This window comes from Neovison vison, chromosome 2, assembly GCF_020171115.1.
Source record: "Neovison vison isolate M4711 chromosome 2, ASM_NN_V1, whole genome shotgun sequence".
Taxonomy (NCBI): domain Eukaryota; kingdom Metazoa; phylum Chordata; class Mammalia; order Carnivora; family Mustelidae; genus Neogale; species Neogale vison.
The window spans coordinates 208,636,742-208,654,481 of NC_058092.1; the positions used below are offsets into that span (position 1 = coordinate 208,636,742).

Consider the following 17,740-nt stretch of genomic DNA (forward strand, 5'->3'; position numbering starts at 1 on the left):
GACTCGATCCCAGGACTCTGAGATCATGACCTGAGCCGAAGGCAGCGGCTTAACCCACTGAGCCACCCAGGCGCCCCTTTTTTTTAAAGATTTTATTTATTTATTTATTTGATAGACAGAGATCACAAGTAGGCAGAGAGGCAGGCAGAGAGGAGGAAGCAGGCTCCCCGCAGAACAGAGAGCCCGATGCGGGGCTCGATCCCAGGACCCTGAGATCATGACCTGAGCCGAAGGCAGCGGCTTAACCCACTGAGCCACCCAGGCGCCCCAGTTTTATAGTATTGTAAAGACAATTAGAAATTCAACAACTGAAATAATTGCTACTTAGGCCTGATGGTTGGTACTCTGTCATTGCTTTGCAGTCTGCAGTACATCCTATAGGCTAACCTTCAGACAAGCATCTCTTATACAACTACTGAGTACCCATGGTATTCTAGATGCCAGGGCTATAAAGATGATCTATAGACACATTCCTACCCTCAAAGACTGTTCACTGCTTCTATCCTTTCTTATAACCACCTGAACGGCTCTGTATGCCTCAAACATGCATTCTTCATTTGTTTATTCATGTCATTCCCTCTGCCTAGAAGGGCACCCTGGGTGGCTATCTTACCTACCATGCAAGTCTGATGAAGGTTCCACTGATAATCTCAATTAGATGTGGGCCCTTCTTTCCATTTCCTCCTGTTAACTTTTTCTTTCTCTTTATAAATTCTATGACTCTGATATCATTCTGCCTTTTACTGTAGTTTTTCATTCTGTGTTTTATCTTTCCTTATAGAACTATAGTGAATAAATCTTTGATAGCTAGCTAGCACTCTTCCCTGCATGGACCATGTCTGCACATTTGCATTTATTGAGTAAAACAATGCATAGATTATTGCAGTTAAGCTTCCCAGCTAAGGTTCTCTGTTGATTACAGGTATACAGAAATATTGATCCTTTCTCAGCATTTATGGCAAAGACATATGAATAGGTCTCATCTTTTAACCCAGTGTGCATAATAAATATTCTCATTTTTCTTATCTGTCATGACCAGGAAAAGATTGGCAAGCCATGGAGGTTGGATTTTATTTTTTCTTTTCTTTTTTTTTTTTCCAGATTCTATCTCTGTATAGAGTCATTGCTCCGTTTCCTTCATATATGACAACTCTAACATCTAGCAGTTGAAGGGAAAAAAGTGTTTTGAAATGATTCTCAAATTTTAAAAATTAATATTTTAAGTGAAGACTCTATTTATGTTTTATAGTACATGAAACATAAAGGACAGAACATTCCAAAATATTTTCGTCTGGAACAGTTGCAAGATGAATTTAACTTTGTTTCTGAAGAAGAAATGACAAAGAGTAAACGTTTCCAGCTATTGCAACTTAGAAATGCCGGTCAGTTAGACATTTTCCTTCTACAGCAAATACCCCTTTACGACAAGGATATTCCAGATTTAGTCTTCCAGGTATGTGATTTCTATTTGAATATTGTTTATTGTATGATAAATTAATATTTTTGTTGCTTTAAATCTATCTTAATTCTTTCTTCTTTTAACAAATAAGTTTATATTAAAAACCTATTTTAAAAATAGGTTATAATAGACTTTAAATTTTGTTATTATCTATAAGAAAAACATGGATAAACTCTTTGATATTTGTCTTCATTTTATTCTGGACTGAAAGTTAATTGCAATAAGCCACTTAATATTAAATAAAAGTTGTTTTAAAAAATAGTGTGTGTTTGTTTTTGTTGTTGCCACACAGCCATCCTTTAGCTTGTATACCTTAACTTAGAGGATACACAAACAAAACTATACAGGACTCATTACATTTAAAACTCAAGGATATTCATATTCTGAACCAAATGGACTGTCTGGAGACTCTCTTTGGTGTGTCTGAGAGGTAAAAAGGGAAATGCAAATTAATGATTTTTCAGTGATAATATCTTAGCACCACCAGTCAGTACGTTTGACTATTATCATCATATAATGATAGGATTTGCAGATAATTCATAACTTTCACAAACAAGAGTGAGTAGAAATATATGTAATCACAAACTGACCAATTGGTATTTGGCTTCAGGTTTAATTATGGTCAATCTCCTGTTCTGAGACCTTAGGAACTTCAGTTAGCAAACTGTAGTGGGAAGGCCTTAGAATAGGTTAAAATAGCTAGAAAGTTACTCCGTTTCCTCCTGCTGCTTCTCTTCAGTGATTGGGTTTACTTCTACAGTTCCATAAACTGTGACAGGCAAAGCATAAGGCTCAGGATAATCGGGAATATAACCTCATAAAAGAGGAACTGTTTCTGCTCTTGAAACTAGGAGCTTTCCTTATCTTTTTTTTAAAAAAGATTTTATTTATTTATTTGACAGAGAGAGATCACAAGTAGGCAGAGAGGCAGGCAGAGACAGGGTGCGGGGGGCGGGGGAGGAACAGGCTCCCCCGCTGAGCAGAGAGCCTGATGCAGGGCTTGATCCTGGGACCCAAGACCATGACGCATGCGGAAGGCAGAGACGTTATAACCCACTGAGCCACCCAGGTGCCCCAGGGCTTTCCTTATCTTATTTGAACTATTCAGAGAACAGAAAAGCAGGGAAAGTAATCCTACTCATTTTCTGAGTCTGATATAACTCTCATACCAAAATTGAGCAAGGAGGACAGGAAATAATCATTTTGGATCATTTTACTTATGAGCATAGTTGTAAAATTACTAATAAAATTTCAGCAAATTGATAAACAATGTATTGTATATAAATATATAATTACGCTTTATAATCCAAGAGGGTTTGTTTTCACATAACAAAGCTAACTTAATTTGGGAATCTATTAATATAATTTACCATGTTAACAGGATTAAGGAAGATATGCTTCTCTTAATAAATGCCCAAAAGGCACTTAATAAAATCAGTGCTCATTCATGATGAAAGTTCTTAGTATATTAGCATTAAAAGGGAATTTTTTCTTTTTTTAGTTTTTATTTTAATTCCAGTTTGCTAACATGCAGTGTTATATTAGTTTCAGATGTACCATATAGTGACTGAGCAATTCCACGCAATACCCAGGGCTCATGAGAAGTGCGCTGTTCATCTCTATCACCTGTTTCACCCACCCTCCCTCACCCCCTTCTCTGGCAACCATCAAGTTGATCTCTATAGTTAAGAGTCTGTTTCTTGGTTTCTCTCTCTCTCTCTTTTTCCCCTTTGCTTGTTTTGTTTCTTAAATTCCACATATGAGTGAAATCATGTGCTATTTGTCTTTCTCTGACTGACTTATTTCATTGAGCATAATACTCTCTAGCTCCATCCATCTTGTTGCAAATGGAAAGATTTCATTCTTTTTATGGCTGAATAATATTTCGTTGTGTACATATACCCCATATTTATCCATTCTTTGATTGATGGGTACTTGGGCTGCTTCCGTATCTTGGCTATTGTAAATAATGCATAGGGGTGCATGTATCCTTTTGAATTAGTGTTTTTTAATTCTTTGGGTAAATACCCAGTAGAGCAATTGCTGGATCGTAGGGTATTCCTATTTTTAACTCTTTGAGGGACCTCCATACTGTTTTCCACAGTGGCTGCACCAGCTTGCATTCCCACCGACAGTGTAAGAAAGTTCCCTCTCTCCACATTCTTTTTTTTTTTTTCCTCTCTCCACATTCTTGCCAACACCTGTTGTTTCTTGTGTTGTTGGTGTTAGCCATTCTGACAGGTGTGAGTTGCTATCTCATTGTAATTGTGATTTACATTTCCCTGATGGCAAGTGATGATGAGCATCTTTTCATGTGTCTGTTGGCCATCTGTATGTCTTCTTTGGAGAAATGTCTGTTCATGTCTTCTGCCCATTTTTTAATTGGATTTTGCAGGGGGAAGTGTTGAGTTTGGTAAGTTCTTTATATATTTTGGATACTAACCCTTTACTGGATATGTCATTTACAAATATTTACAAATATTTTCTCCCATTTCTTAGGTTGCCTTTTAGTTTTGTTGACTGTTTCCTTAGAAGAGAACTTCTTTAAATTGATTAAGAATGTTAAAACATTTTTGTTTTTTTCTGATGATGTGAACTGCATTGAAAGAAATGCTCCTTCTAAATCCTGGAATTGAGAGGGTGGGAGGAGAGACAAGAAGGGACCACCTATATACCCACTGGATGATAACATTGAGTCTCAGATGTAATTAGCCAGTAATGCAGAAACAGAGAGAAAGCAGAGCAGAACACAGGCCGAGAGAGCTGCAACAAATTTTGTTGCTGGTTTTTCCTGAACTTTGCTATCCTAATGGGGAGTAAGCGTCTTGTGACATGTCCACACAAAGTGGGGTTTTGCCAGAGTTAACAAAACAAATTGAAACAACAACAACAAAAAAAAATCAAATAAACAAAAAATCCTTGTACACAATAGGCAAGGTTTACCTAACTACTCCAGGAGAATTAACACTTGCCGTGGTAAATGCACTTCCATTTAAGGGAATGTTTACAGACATTGTACTCCTGGGGTTCTTGGTCACTAAGGCCATATTATCCTTCAAGAAAAGAAAGAGAGGGGCTCCTGGGTGGCTCAGTAGGTTAAAGCCTCTGCCTTTGACTCAGGTCATAAAAAAAAAAAAAAAAAAAGAATAGACTTATCTGTTAAGTGGTTCTGGTCATCTAGTTAGAAAGAAATAAAATTAAATCCAGACCTTACAACAGAGGTCCTGGGATCCAGCCCGCATCAGGCTCTATGCTCAGTGGGGAGCCTGCTCCCCTTCCTCTCTCTCTGCCTGCCTCTCTGCCTACTTGTGATCTCTCTCTGTCAAATAAATAAATAAAATATTAAAAAAAAAAAAAGAAAGAAATAGAGCCAGTACCCAGGTGTCCCTGAACAAATTGTCTGTCTCTAGTTTTTCAGCATTTTGGAAAACCTATTCCTTATACCACCACCCCCGCCCCCGCCCCTCACCGTGAATTAATACCCTATTAATTGTATGGCTCATGATCAGAAATCTGTTTCCTCATAGACTTCTATACAAACATTATACTTAGTGGATAGACATCAGTTTTCCCATTAGTCTGAACAACATAAGGATGGCCACTATCCTCTCTACCAATAAGACCCAATGCTTTAAGAGAGAAAGAAGAAAATTAGAAAAGACAAACTGCCCTTGTTTGCAGAAAATATATTTGTCTACATGGAAAACATAAGAGAAACTACAGCAAACTGTCACAACTAGTAAATTTGTTGAATATAACATCCATATTTAAAATGACTTTTTTATTGCAAAAGGAACACTGTACGTCTACAATGGAGATGTCTAGCTGACCTAGCTGTCACCATCCTGACTCAGTGATCCAGCTTAATCTTATTAATAGTAGTAGGCAGAATAATGGCCCCCCCTAAAGATGTCCACTCCCTAATCCATGGAACCTGTGAATACGTTCTGTTACATTGTTTAAAATAGGGACATTATCCTGGATTCTCCGGATAATGGGACCTAATCAAATTACAGTGAGTCTTTAAAAGTAGAGAAATTTTTAACTGGGAGCAAAAGCTGCAGTAAGAGAAATCAGATTAGTCATGAGAAGTTGCTGACTCTGAGACTTAGAGGACCACCTGCAAAGCCTGGTGAGAGGTGCCTGGAGCTAAGAGCAGGCTCTACCTGCTGGTGGCAAAGGAAGGACACCTCAGTCACACAGCGGCAGGGCACTGAATTCTGCTTACAACGTCAATGAGCTTGGAAAAAGATCAGGCCTACAATTTGACATCAGCCTTGCAAAACCCAGCACAGAGAAACCAGCTGACACAGCTGGAACCTCTCACCTATGGAACTGTGAAATACTCAATTTGTGTTGTTCGAAGCAACTTAATTTGTAATAATTTGTTATAGCGGGAAAAGAAAACTAATACACTTATAAAAGACATCCAGACATTATTGCCCCTTACATGATACACATCATACACATACACATTACATATACAACATCATGTATGAAATCTCCTTGCCACGGATGTGTAATCTGAATCAAAGTTGTATAAAGACTTAAGTTGTCTTAAGACTTAAGGTTAATTTGTTTACAAGAAATAGGAATAGAGAAACAAGTTAAATGGTACGACAAGGAAACAATCAAATTTGGAATGTGGGACAACTAGTGAGCAAGGACTTAATGGAGGAAATTATAAAACATTTTGAATGATGTAAAAAAGAAATTTGAGTAAATGTTCACTGATAGGAAGTTGTAAGGAGACAGCTTTGTAGGATGCCAGTCCTTCCCAAATTATTTTGTAAATGTAGTCATGCAATTCCAAACCAGTGAAATAGAACAGAGGGCCTCAAAACAGACTTAAGCGTATGTAGAAACTTTATATTTGATGAGTATCATTACATTTAAGTTGGAAAAGAATGGACTTTCGGGGCACCTGGTAGCTCAGTGGGTTAAGCAGCTACCTTTGATTCAGGTCATGATCTCGGGGTCCTGGGACGGAGCCCTGAAGTCAGGTTCTCTGCTCAGCAAGGAGTCTGCTTCTCTGACCTCTGCACCTCCCCACTGCTCATGATCTCGCTACTTTTTCTCAAATGAATAAATTTTTAAAAATCCTTGAAAAGGAACTCCTGGGTGGCTCACTTTGTTAAGTGTCTGCCTTTAGCTCCGGTCATGATCCCGGAGTTCTGGGATCAAGTCTTGTAGGGGGCTCCCTGCTTAGCCGGGAGCCTACTTCTCCCTCTGCCTGCTGCTCCCCCTGCTTGTGCTCGCTCTCCCTATCTCCCTCTGACAAATAAATAAATACAATCCTTAAATTAAAAAAAAAATCGTAAAAAAAAAAAGAATAGACTGTCTGTTAAGTGGTTCTGGTCATCTCTTTAGAAAGAAATAAAATTAGGGGCAACTGGATGGCTCAGTGGGTTAAGGCCTCTGCTTTCGGTTCAGGTCATGATCCCAGGGTCCTGAGATGGAGCCCCAAGTTGGGCGCTCTGCTCAGTGGGGAGCCTGTTTCCTCCTCTCTCTCTCTGCCTTCCTCTCTGCCTACTTGTGATCTCTGTCAAATAAATAAATAAAATCTTAAAAAAAAAAGAAATAAAATTAAATTCAGACCTTATAAAAGCAATAAATACCATATGAAATGAAGACTACATATGAATTATATTAATTATGCTAGATTTAAAATAAAAAACTTAATAAGAAAAGGATTACATGTGAAAAGCAAAACTTTAAATTTTTTTTTTTTATTTGACAGAGAGAGAGATCACAAGTAGGCAGAGAGGCAGGCAGAGAGAGAGGAAGGGAAGCAGGCCCCCTGCTGAGCAGGGAGCCCGATGTGAGACTTGATCCCAGGACCCTGAGATCGTGACCTGAGCCGAAGGCAGTGGCTTAACCCACTGAGCCACCCAGGCGCCCCCAAAACTTTAAATAGATATCTTAATCTTGGGGTAAGAAAGTATTTCTTAAAACTCAAAAAGTACAAATTTTTAAAAAGATTAATTTGTTATTAAAGTTAAAACCCTACAGATTAAGCCAATATATTTGCAACACATATAACAAAAAGTTAATATCTAGATATTATAAAATCAAGTAGCTCCTATAAATCAATACTTTAAAGAGTAAAGTGGTAGGAAATATTAATTTATCTTTAAGTAAAAGTTGTTACTTGTCAACTGAATTAAATTCAAGATTTCTTGCAGATAATTGGAAGAACAAATAAATTACTTTCAGATAAAAGAATGCTTGTTGTAACGTGGCTGAAAGTTCTAAAGTATCTACTTCATTACTCTTGTGTATTTTTTAATATTATCCATAATGTAAGACAATCTCCATGTGCATTAGGGATGTATCCCACAAATGCAGATATAACAGGTACAGATTTATTCTGAATTATATAGATGAAGCAGTCTGACAAATAATCTTATACCAACTACTGGATGTAAAATTAAAGTTATTGATTAACTTTTTAAAGTTAGAAGTTAAGGGGCACCTGGCTGGTTCAGTTGGTGGAGAGTGCAACTCTTGATCTTGGGGTTGTGAGTTCAAGTCCCACATTGGGTGTGGAGATTACTTTAAAAAAATCTTTAAAAAAATAAAGTTAGAAGTTAAACATTAAAGCTATTGATACTTTACAACTTCCCATATGTTTTGTTTTCAGTGGTTTCCAGGTAAATACACACATAAAGAATACTTTGTAGTCATTTTCACATTTTTTCATAATTTTTTGTCAATCATAATTTTTTTCTCAACATTGTTATTTTAATTTTTTTACATTTTTAAAAATACTTTGTTTATTTGAGAGAGAGAGAGTGTGTGTGTGAGAGGGAGCACAAGCCACAGGGAAGGGTGCAGGGAGAGGGAGAAGCGGACTCCCCGCTGAGTAGGGAGCTCGATGTGGGGCTTAATACCAGGACCCTGGGATCATGACCTGAGCCAAAGGTAGATGCTTCACGGACTGAACCACCCAGGTGCACCAACATTATGCTATTTTTAAAGGTGAACGGACCTCATCCTAGAAGCAAAGAAATATAGTCAAAAGCTGTTCTTAGCTAATGCTCAGTGGAAGAATCTGAAAGAAATATGTTTTTTTTTCCCCTCTCATGCCAGAGTGTTGTCTGTGTCTTCTACACATAAACCAAATATTTAATATTTTACATCTTATTGCAGTGTATCAGACCCTGAACTCTGTTACACTAAAGAGGTAAAACTAACTTAATTCTCTGTTTAGGAATATGAAAGTCAGATGGAGAAGGATATCTCCATTTCAGATGTCAATTCCATTATTGCACAAAGAATTAATTCTGCCAATTTTCTGAAAAAGGTAACAATAACAGAATAGTATTATCGGTATGTTTGCATTTATTTTTGTGAAATCCTAATCTCCCTTTACATTCATTGCTTGCAAAAATTAGGACTAAAAAATTGCACCAATACATTGGGAAGGGTATGTGCTATGGTGAGTGCTGTGAAGTGTGTAAACCTGACGATTCACAGACCTGTACCCCTGTGGCAAATAATACATTATTTGTTAGTAAAAAAAGAATAAATAAATTTAAATTTAAAAATTGTACCAATAGCATTGTAAATACTAATCTTCAAATATAAACTATTATTTCTTTAAATTAAATTTTTTTTTTGTAGATGAGGAGGTTGATAATGAAAAGAATTGTCAAAGTTAGCAAATTTAACTTATCAGATGTTGTGGCTGATTATGAAGAAATTGTATCTGCAAGGTACATCGTAAAAATTACTTTTTAAAATATGAAATACAAAGCTTTAAGTTAATGCCTTCAAAGTTCTCTTAAGTTCTCTGGTTCTCTGTTTTAATATTAAGTTATATGTCAAAGAATGCATTTACGAGGCATAAAGTGAAATATAGTGACTTAAAATATATTTGGTTCTTTTAAAATTTCATTTTGGATACATCTATATGATATGTATTTTCAGTTGCTTAGTACTATTTTTCAATCCTCCCCTTATTAATAGTTTTTAGGGCAGGAAAGAAAAAGAAAAGAAATACCTTTGTCCCAAATTAGTTTTGCCCCAAGATTTTCCTGTTTTGGAACCATTCCTGGAAAAGCTGTTGCCGGCAGCACCACATACTAAGCCTATAATCTCCGCCTTTATAACCCACAGGCAGCAGGTGAGGGAGGCTTTGGCTCAACTCAGTTCCCACGCTGTTTATCTCTGAACCATAGGGGTAGGACTAGAAGTAGGGATGCCATGTTTCTGGGAACCTTCCCTGGGGCCACCTGCAGGTTCCTAGTGTCACCAATACATTTTAATTGGTTTGGATGTGAAATCTATTGTATTTTATTTTCAGTTTTTTGGGGGAAATGAGTGTGACTGTAAAGCTGTACATAATTCCATGGATTTGTGTTGGCAGCTTATATAACTAACTCCTGTTTCAGAGCCTGTAGAACAGTTGAGCATCAAATCACTTTTAGGAGAGTGATTTCTGAAAAATGAATAATGTTCTGAAAGAACATCATGTTTTTGTGGAATTCTGTCTCCATGCCCTTGTCTATTCTTGGACTGTGTACCCAAAGGGCACGAGGCAATCACAATCACATTTTCTCACAACATGAGAGTGAGCACAGCATCTCTTCTGTGCTCAGGAAGGTCCTTTCCTTGGGTTTAAGACAACTCTGTCTTTCCTCATCAAAGAAGAAAATACGGTTCAGAATAATGGCCTTATTTACAATAATTCACTTTAAAAATTGATGTCTTTTAAAACAAAGTTCTCTTGTGCATACGCAGCTGATCATTTTTTTTTACTTTTTAGCCAGTTGACGCATGCAGTTTGTAAACTTGTTGAACGACGAAGACAGTTAAAGCCTCAGAGAAAAGAAAGGAAGAAAGTAGCAACACAGACTATCTGTGACGGGGATATTAAGATTCTTGTCAGAATACTGCGGGCTTATAATATTCCTACCAGGAACACAACAGGTACTAGGTAAGATAGTGTGCACCAATTTTAAAAGTTGCAAAAGTTCTTTTGGTAAATTTTAATTTCTTTTTGCAAAAACCCTATCTTAAGTGTAAATTTCCATGCTGTCTTATGTGTGAAACTTTGCACTTTATTAATGTTCTGTGTACAGAAATGGAATGAAAGTTGAAATCTTCACTTAGATAGTCATACTGTCATTACCATGTATTAAGAGTTTGGAGGGGGGTACCTGGGTGGCTCAGTCAGTTAAGCATCTGTCTTTGACTCAGGTCATGATCCCAGGGTCCTGCGATTGAGCCCCTGCATTGGGCTCCCTGCTCAGTGGGGTCTCTGCTTCTCCCTCTCCCTCTGCCCTGCTCTGCCTGCTTGTGCTCTCTCTCTCTCTCTCAAGTAAATAAATAAAAAATCTTTAAGAAAAGTTTTCAGAAGTTTGAGATGACCACAAAAACTATACCATGTATATTTTGGGATGTCATATCATATAAATGCCTTTATCCTTGTTCCCTATTGTGAACACTTGTGACCCTGCTTGTCACCACCTGCAACTGCTGTCTGCCTCTGGCCCCTCTCAGTACTGCAGGTAGAACACAGGAGAGAGTAGGCTGCTTTGGACTTGTTATTTCAGTTGACATCTGCGGAAACCAGATCTTACCCAGCTCTTCGGCAGGTACTACATGGATTTTATTTATGTTTCTTAAGTAGAGGGTATGTGGGGCCAGAATGGAGATCACTATTTAGTGGCCAAATTAAGGCATCATGAGTATTAAATGCTCATGTGTCCTGAATATTGAGTGTCTTCTGTATTTAGTCTCATGTATGAATCCTATATTATTGGTACTTAGAACCCAGGTATCTCAGGAATATTAAGTAGCCCCCCTCTATGTTTAGCACATAATGTGCTCTACTTGCTTGTCTTATGTTTACCACATCCCATGAAAAATATTTTGCTTACTAGATATTAATCTATAGTTAAAACCTCTTAAAAGTTTTTCCTATGTTTTATAAACAACAACCTTATTTATCTAATAGAATTGATGTTCTCAAAACAAATGCACATTCCAAAGTCTAACTTTTATAAAGCAAAGACATAATAAAATCACTACCATTTTCTATAATCATCAATTTGTAAAATAAAGAATATTGTAACATCAAAAATAGAAAGGATATAATCTCAAAATATCACTTGCCTTATTTTTCTCCTTTGCTGAGGACCAGTGAAACCACTGGTGATTATCAAATGTGTAGCTCTAACCACCTATGATAAGAAGACCCAAAGAAACTCTATAAAATTCAGGGTAACTGAATTATTTATCACCATGAACATAGATAAAACCCTGCCCATTACCACCAAAATTAATGTTAAAATTATTTATTTAAAAATTGTTTTATTTAAATGTCATTTAGTTAACGTATATTATTAGTTTCAGGGGTAGAATTTAGTGATTCATCAGTTGCATATAACACCCAGTGCTCATTACATCAGGTGCTGTCCTTAAAGCTCATCACCCAGTTACCCACCCCTGCCAACCCCCCCAGCAATCCTCAGTTTGTCCCCTATAATTAAGAGTCTTTTATGGTTTGCCTCCCTCTCTGTTTTTATTGTATTTTATTTTTCCTTCTATTCCCCTATGTTCATCTATTTTCTTTCTTAAATTCCACATATGAGTGAAATCATATGATATTTGTCTTTCTCTGACTGACTTATTTCCTTTAGCATAACACCCTCTAGTCCCATCCCCATCATTGCAAATGGGAGGATTTCATTCTTTTTGATGGCTGAGTAATATTCCATTTATGTATATGGAATGTACATGCATATATATGTAATATATAATATTCCATATTATACACACAATACTTCTTTATTCATTCTTCTGTTGATAGACCTGAGGGTTCTTTCCATATTTTGACTGTTGTGGATATTGCTGCTATAGACATTGGGGTGCAGGTGCCCCTTCAGATCATTATGTTTGTATCCTTTGGATAAATACCTAGTAGTGCAATTGCTGGATTGTAGGGTAGCTCTATTTTTAAGTTTTTGAGGAGCCTCCATACTGTTTTCCAGAATGACTGCACCAGTTTGCATCCCTACCAACAGTGTAAGAAGGAAGGTCCCCTTTTCTCCACATCCCCTCCAACACATGTTGTTTCCTGACTTGCCAATTTTAGCCATTGTGACTGGTGTGAGGTGGTATCTCATTGTTGTTTTGATTTGTATTTTCCTGATAATGAGTGATGTTGAGCATTTTTTTCATGTATCTGTTGGCCATTTGTATGTCTTCTTTGGAGAAATCTCTATTCATGTCTTCTGCCTATTTCCTGACTGGATTATTTGTTTTTCGGGAGTTGAGTTTGGTAAGTTATTTTTTCTTTTTTTTTTTAAGATTTTGTTTATTTATTTGACAGAAAGAGACAGCGAGAGAGGGAACACAAGCAGGGGGAGTGGGAGAGGGAGAAGCAGGCTTCCCGCTGAGCCTGTGGGGCTCGATCCCAGGACCCTGGGATCATGAGGAGCTGAAGGCTGATGCTTAACAACAAAGCCACCCAGGTGCCCCAAGTTTGATTAGTTCTTTATAGATTTTGGATACTAGCCCTTAACTGATATGTCATTTGCAAATATCTTCTCCTATTCTGTCAGTTGCATTTTAGTTTTGTTGATTGTTTCCTTTATTGTGCAAAAGCTTTTTATCCTGATAAAGTCCCAATAGCTCATTTCTGCTTTTGTTTCCCTTGCCTCTGGAGATGTGTCTAGTCAGGAGTTTCTGTGGCTGAGGTTAAAGAGGTTGTTGCCTATGTTCTTCTCTAGGATTTTGATAGATTCCTGTCTCACATTTAGGTCTTTTAATCCATTTTAATTTATTTTTGTATATGGTGTAAGAAAGTGGTCCAGTTTCATTCCTCTGCATGTGGCTGTCCAATTTTCCCATCACCATTTGTTGAAGAGACTGTCTTTTTTCCATTGAATATTCTTTCCTGCTTTGTCAAATATTAGTTGACCATAGAGTTATGGGTCCACTTCTGGGTTCTCTATTCTGTTCCATGTGTCTGTTTTTGTGCCAGTACTGTACTATCTTAGTGATTACAGCTTTGTAATAGAGCTTGATGTCCAGAATTGTGAAATCTCCAGCTTTGGTTTTCTTTTTCAACTTTACTTTGGCTAGTCAGGGTCGTTTCTTGTCCCATACAAATTTTAGGATTGTTTATTCCAGCTCTGTGGAAAATGCTGATGGTATTTTGGTTGGGATTGCTTTAAATGCGTAGATTGCTTTGGGTAGCATAGACATTTTAATAATATTTGTTCTTCCAGTTCATGAACATGGGATATTTTTCCATATATCTATGTATTCCTCAATTTCTTTCATAAATGTTCTATAGTTTTGAGAGAACAGATCCTTTACATATTTGGTTAGGTTTATTCCTAGGTATCATATGGTTTTTGGTGCAATTGTAAATGGGATCAATTCCTTGATTTCTCATTCTACTGCTTCATTATTAGTGTATAGAAATGCAACAGACTTCTTTGTGTTGATTTTATATCCTGTGACTCTGCTGGATTCCTGTTACCAGTACTAGCCATTTTTTAGTGGAATCTTTGGGTTCTCTACATAAAGTATCATGTCATTGTGAAGAGTGAAAGTTTGACCTCTTCTTTGACAGTTTGGATGCCTTTATTTCTTTTTGTTTTCTGATTGCTGAGGCCAGGATTTCCAGTACTGTGTTGAACAATAGGACATCCCTCTTGTGTTCCTGACCTTAGGGGAAAAGTTCTCAGTTTTTCCCTATTGAGAATGGTATTTGCTATGGGTCTTTTGTATATGGCTTTTATGATGTTGAGGTATGTTCCCTTTATCCCTTCATGGTGGAGGATTTTTATCAAGAAAGGATGTTATAGGGGCACCTGGGTGACTCAGTGGGTTGGGCCTCTGCCTTTGGCTCAGGTCATGGTCTCGGGGTCCTGGGATCAAGTCCCGCATCAGGCTCTCTGCTCAGCAGGGGGCCTGCTTCCCCCTGCACCCCGCCTGCCTCTCTGTCTACTTGGGATCTCTCTCTCTCTGTGTCTAATAAATAGATAAAATCTTATAAAAAAAAAAAAAAAGAAAGAAAGGATGTTATATTTTGTCAAATACTTTTCCTGCATCTATTAAGAGGATGTGTTGGGGGCGCCTGGGTGGCTCAGTGGGGTAAGCCTCTGCCTTCAGCTCAGGTCATGATCTCAGTATCCTGGGATTGAGCCCCACATCGGGCTCTCTGCTCAGCAGGGAGCCTGCTTACCCCTTTCTCTGCCTGCCTTTCTGCCTACTTGTGATCTCTCTCTCTGTCAAATAAATAAATGAAAAATTTTTTTTTTTTAAAAGAGGATTGTATGGTTCTTATCCTTTTATTCATGTGATGTAGCACATTGATTGATTTGTGGATGTTGAACCAAACTTGCAGCCCAGGAATAAATCCCACTTAGCTGTGGTAAATAATCCTTTTAATGTCCTGTTGGATCCAATTAACTGGTATCTTGTTGAGAATTTTTGCATCCATGTTCATCAGGGATATTGTTTTGTAATTCTCCTTTTTAGTAGGGTCTTTGTCCGGTGTTGGGATCAAGGTAAGGCTGGCTTCATAGAGTGAGTTTGGAAGTTTTCCTTCCATTTCTATCTTTTCAGAAGAAGAGGTATTAATTCTTTTTTAAATGTTTGGTAGAATTGCCCTGGGAAGCCATTGGGCCCTGGACTCTTTTTTTTTTTTTTAAAGATTTTATTTATTTATTTGAGAGAGAGAGAGAGAGAATGCACACAAGCAAGGGGGAGGACAGAGGGAGAGCCAGGCTCCCTACTGAGCAGGAGCCTGACACGGTACTCGATCCCAGGACCCTGAGATCATGATCTGAGCTGAAGGCAGACGCTTAATGACTGAGCTACCCAGGCATCCCTGGGTCCTGGACTCTTATTGGGAGGTTTTTGATTGCTGATCCAGTGTCTTTGCTAGTTATGGGTCTACTCAGGTTTTCTATTTTTTCCTGTTTCAGTTTTGGTCATTGATGTGTTTCTAGGAATTTATCCATTTCTTCCAGATTGCCTAATTTGTTGGCATGTAATTGCTTATAATATTCTCTTATAATTGTTTATGTTTCTTTGGTTTTAGTTGTGATGTTTCCTCTTTCATTCACGATTTCATTTATTTGGGTGTTTTCTCTTTTCTTTTTGGTTAAGTCTGGCTAAGGGTTTATCAATCTTGTCAATTCTTTCAAAGAACCAGGTCCTAGTTTCATTGATCTGTTCCACTGTTTTTTTTTTTAATTTCTCTATCATTGATTTCTGTTTTAATCTTTATTATTTCTCTTATCCTGCTGAATTTATGCTTTATTTGCTGTTCTTTTTCTAGCTCCTTTAGGTGTAAGGTTAGTCTGTGTATTTGAGACATTTCTTGCTTCTTGAGAAAGGCCTGCATTGCTATATACTTCCCTTTTAACCATCTTTGCTACATCCCAAAGATTTTGAACTATTGTGTTTTCATTTTCATTTGCTTCCATATATTTTTAAAATTCTTTAATTTCCTGGTTGACCCATTCATTCTTTAGTAGAATGTTCTTTAACCTCCATGTATTTGTGGTCTTTCCAAATGTTTTCTTGTGGCTCACTTCAGGTTTCATAGCATTTGTTCTAAAAATATGCATAGTATGATCTCAATCTTTTTGTTCTAGCTGAATCCTCATTTGTGACCTATTGTGATCTATTCTGGAGAATGTTCCATGTGTATTCAAAAAGCATGTGTAATCTTCTGCTTTAGGATGAAATGCTCTGAATATACATGGTAAGTCCATCTGGTCTAGTGTGTCATTCAAAACCCTTGTTTGCTATTGATCTTCCACTTAGATGATCTGTCCATTGCTGTGAGTGTGGTGTTAAAGTCCCCTACTATTATTGTATTATTATCAATGCATTTCCTTAAGTTTGTTATTAATTTGTTTATATATTTGGCTGCTCCCAAGTTAGTGGCATAAATATTTACATTTATTAGATCTTCTTGTTGGATAGACCCCTTTATTATGATACTCATCAGATATATTATGATTCCTCATCTCTTATTACAGTCTTTGCTTTAAATTCTAGTTTGTCTTATATAAGGATGGCTACTTCAGCTTTCTTTACACGTCCTTTAGCATGATAAATGGTTCTCTACCCCCATCACTTTCAATCTGGAGGTGTTGGATCTAAACTGAGTGTCTTGTAAGCAGGAAATTGATGGATCTTGTTTTTTAATCCATTCTGATACTCTGTATGTTCTGATTGGAGCATTTAGCCCACTTACATTCAGAGTAATTATTGAAAAATATGAAAAACAAAACCTAGATTCTGGGTGTGTTTTGGTCTGCTTATTAAAAGAAACTAGATCCCAAAATAAGAAAGAGTAAAATAAAGTGCAATGAAAGGAAACAAAAAATAAGAAATATAAGGTATATATAAAAATAAAAATTAAAAAGAATTCAAAAAAGAATTCAAAAAAATAAGATAACTGGATAAATAAAATAAAAAAATTAAAGAATAAAAGTACAAAAGGCGCTAGATACTATTTTCTCCTAGAGCTGATGCTTTGCAGCTGTCTATGATCACTGAACTTGGTTCGAGTGAGTTGTTTCTTCTGGTCTTCTGGGGGAAGGGCCTGCAGCCTGATTCTCTGGTGGACTTGCCCCAGTGGAAATGTGCCCTAGGGGGCAGGGAGGCAGGGCTTGGTGTAAGTGGCTCTGGACTCAACTCCACTAGGTGGCGCTGTTTTGCTCCCTGAGGGCTTTTAGCACTGAGGGTGGAATGAATATAATGGCTCCTCTATCTCTAGCCCTGGAGCTGAAAATTCATGTCCCCGACTCTTCAGTGAGCCCTCACAATAAAGAGGTCAGTCACACTTATTTCCCTGGTTTCTTTTTTTTTTTTTTTTTAAGATTTTATTTATTTATTTGACAGACAGATCACAAGTAGGCAGAGAAGCAGGCAGAGAGAGGAGGAAGCAAGCTCCCTGCTGAGCAGAGAGCTGAATGTGGGGCTCGATCCCCGGACCCGGACCCTGGGATCATGACCGGAGCTGAAGGCAGAGGCTTTAACCCACTGAGCCACGCAGACACCCCAGTTTCCCTGGTTTCTGTCAGAATTCTGTGTTCACCTTGCCTGTGTCCAGGGTTTTTTAAATTCAGGCATGTGACTGAGTTTCAAGACCAAATTTTAGGGAGTCCTGTGGGGCACACCCAAGCTGTTCCTCCCAGGGAATGTCTCACCACACTTCTGCCTTTTGTTGGACCACCCCCCAGGAAAGTGGTCCCAGGACAATGCAGCAGTTCTCAAGTTTATGGCAAGACAGAGCAG

At 37.6% G+C, this 17,740-nt stretch overlaps 1 protein-coding gene across 1 annotated transcript in view; it reads left to right on the forward strand.

Moving 5' to 3' along the window:
* The window catches only part of CC2D2B (coiled-coil and C2 domain containing 2B), a 100,801-nt gene that overhangs the window by 47,563 nt on the left and 35,498 nt on the right, over window positions 1–17,740 (forward strand). Inside the window, exons 17-20 of the mRNA XM_044236639.1 lie at window positions 1,250–1,453; window positions 8,673–8,765; window positions 9,086–9,177; window positions 10,230–10,400. Of these exons, the coding sequence (XP_044092574.1) occupies window positions 1,250–1,453; window positions 8,673–8,765; window positions 9,086–9,177; window positions 10,230–10,400 (560 nt within the window). The remainder of the gene's footprint in view (window positions 1–1,249; window positions 1,454–8,672; window positions 8,766–9,085; window positions 9,178–10,229; window positions 10,401–17,740) is intronic.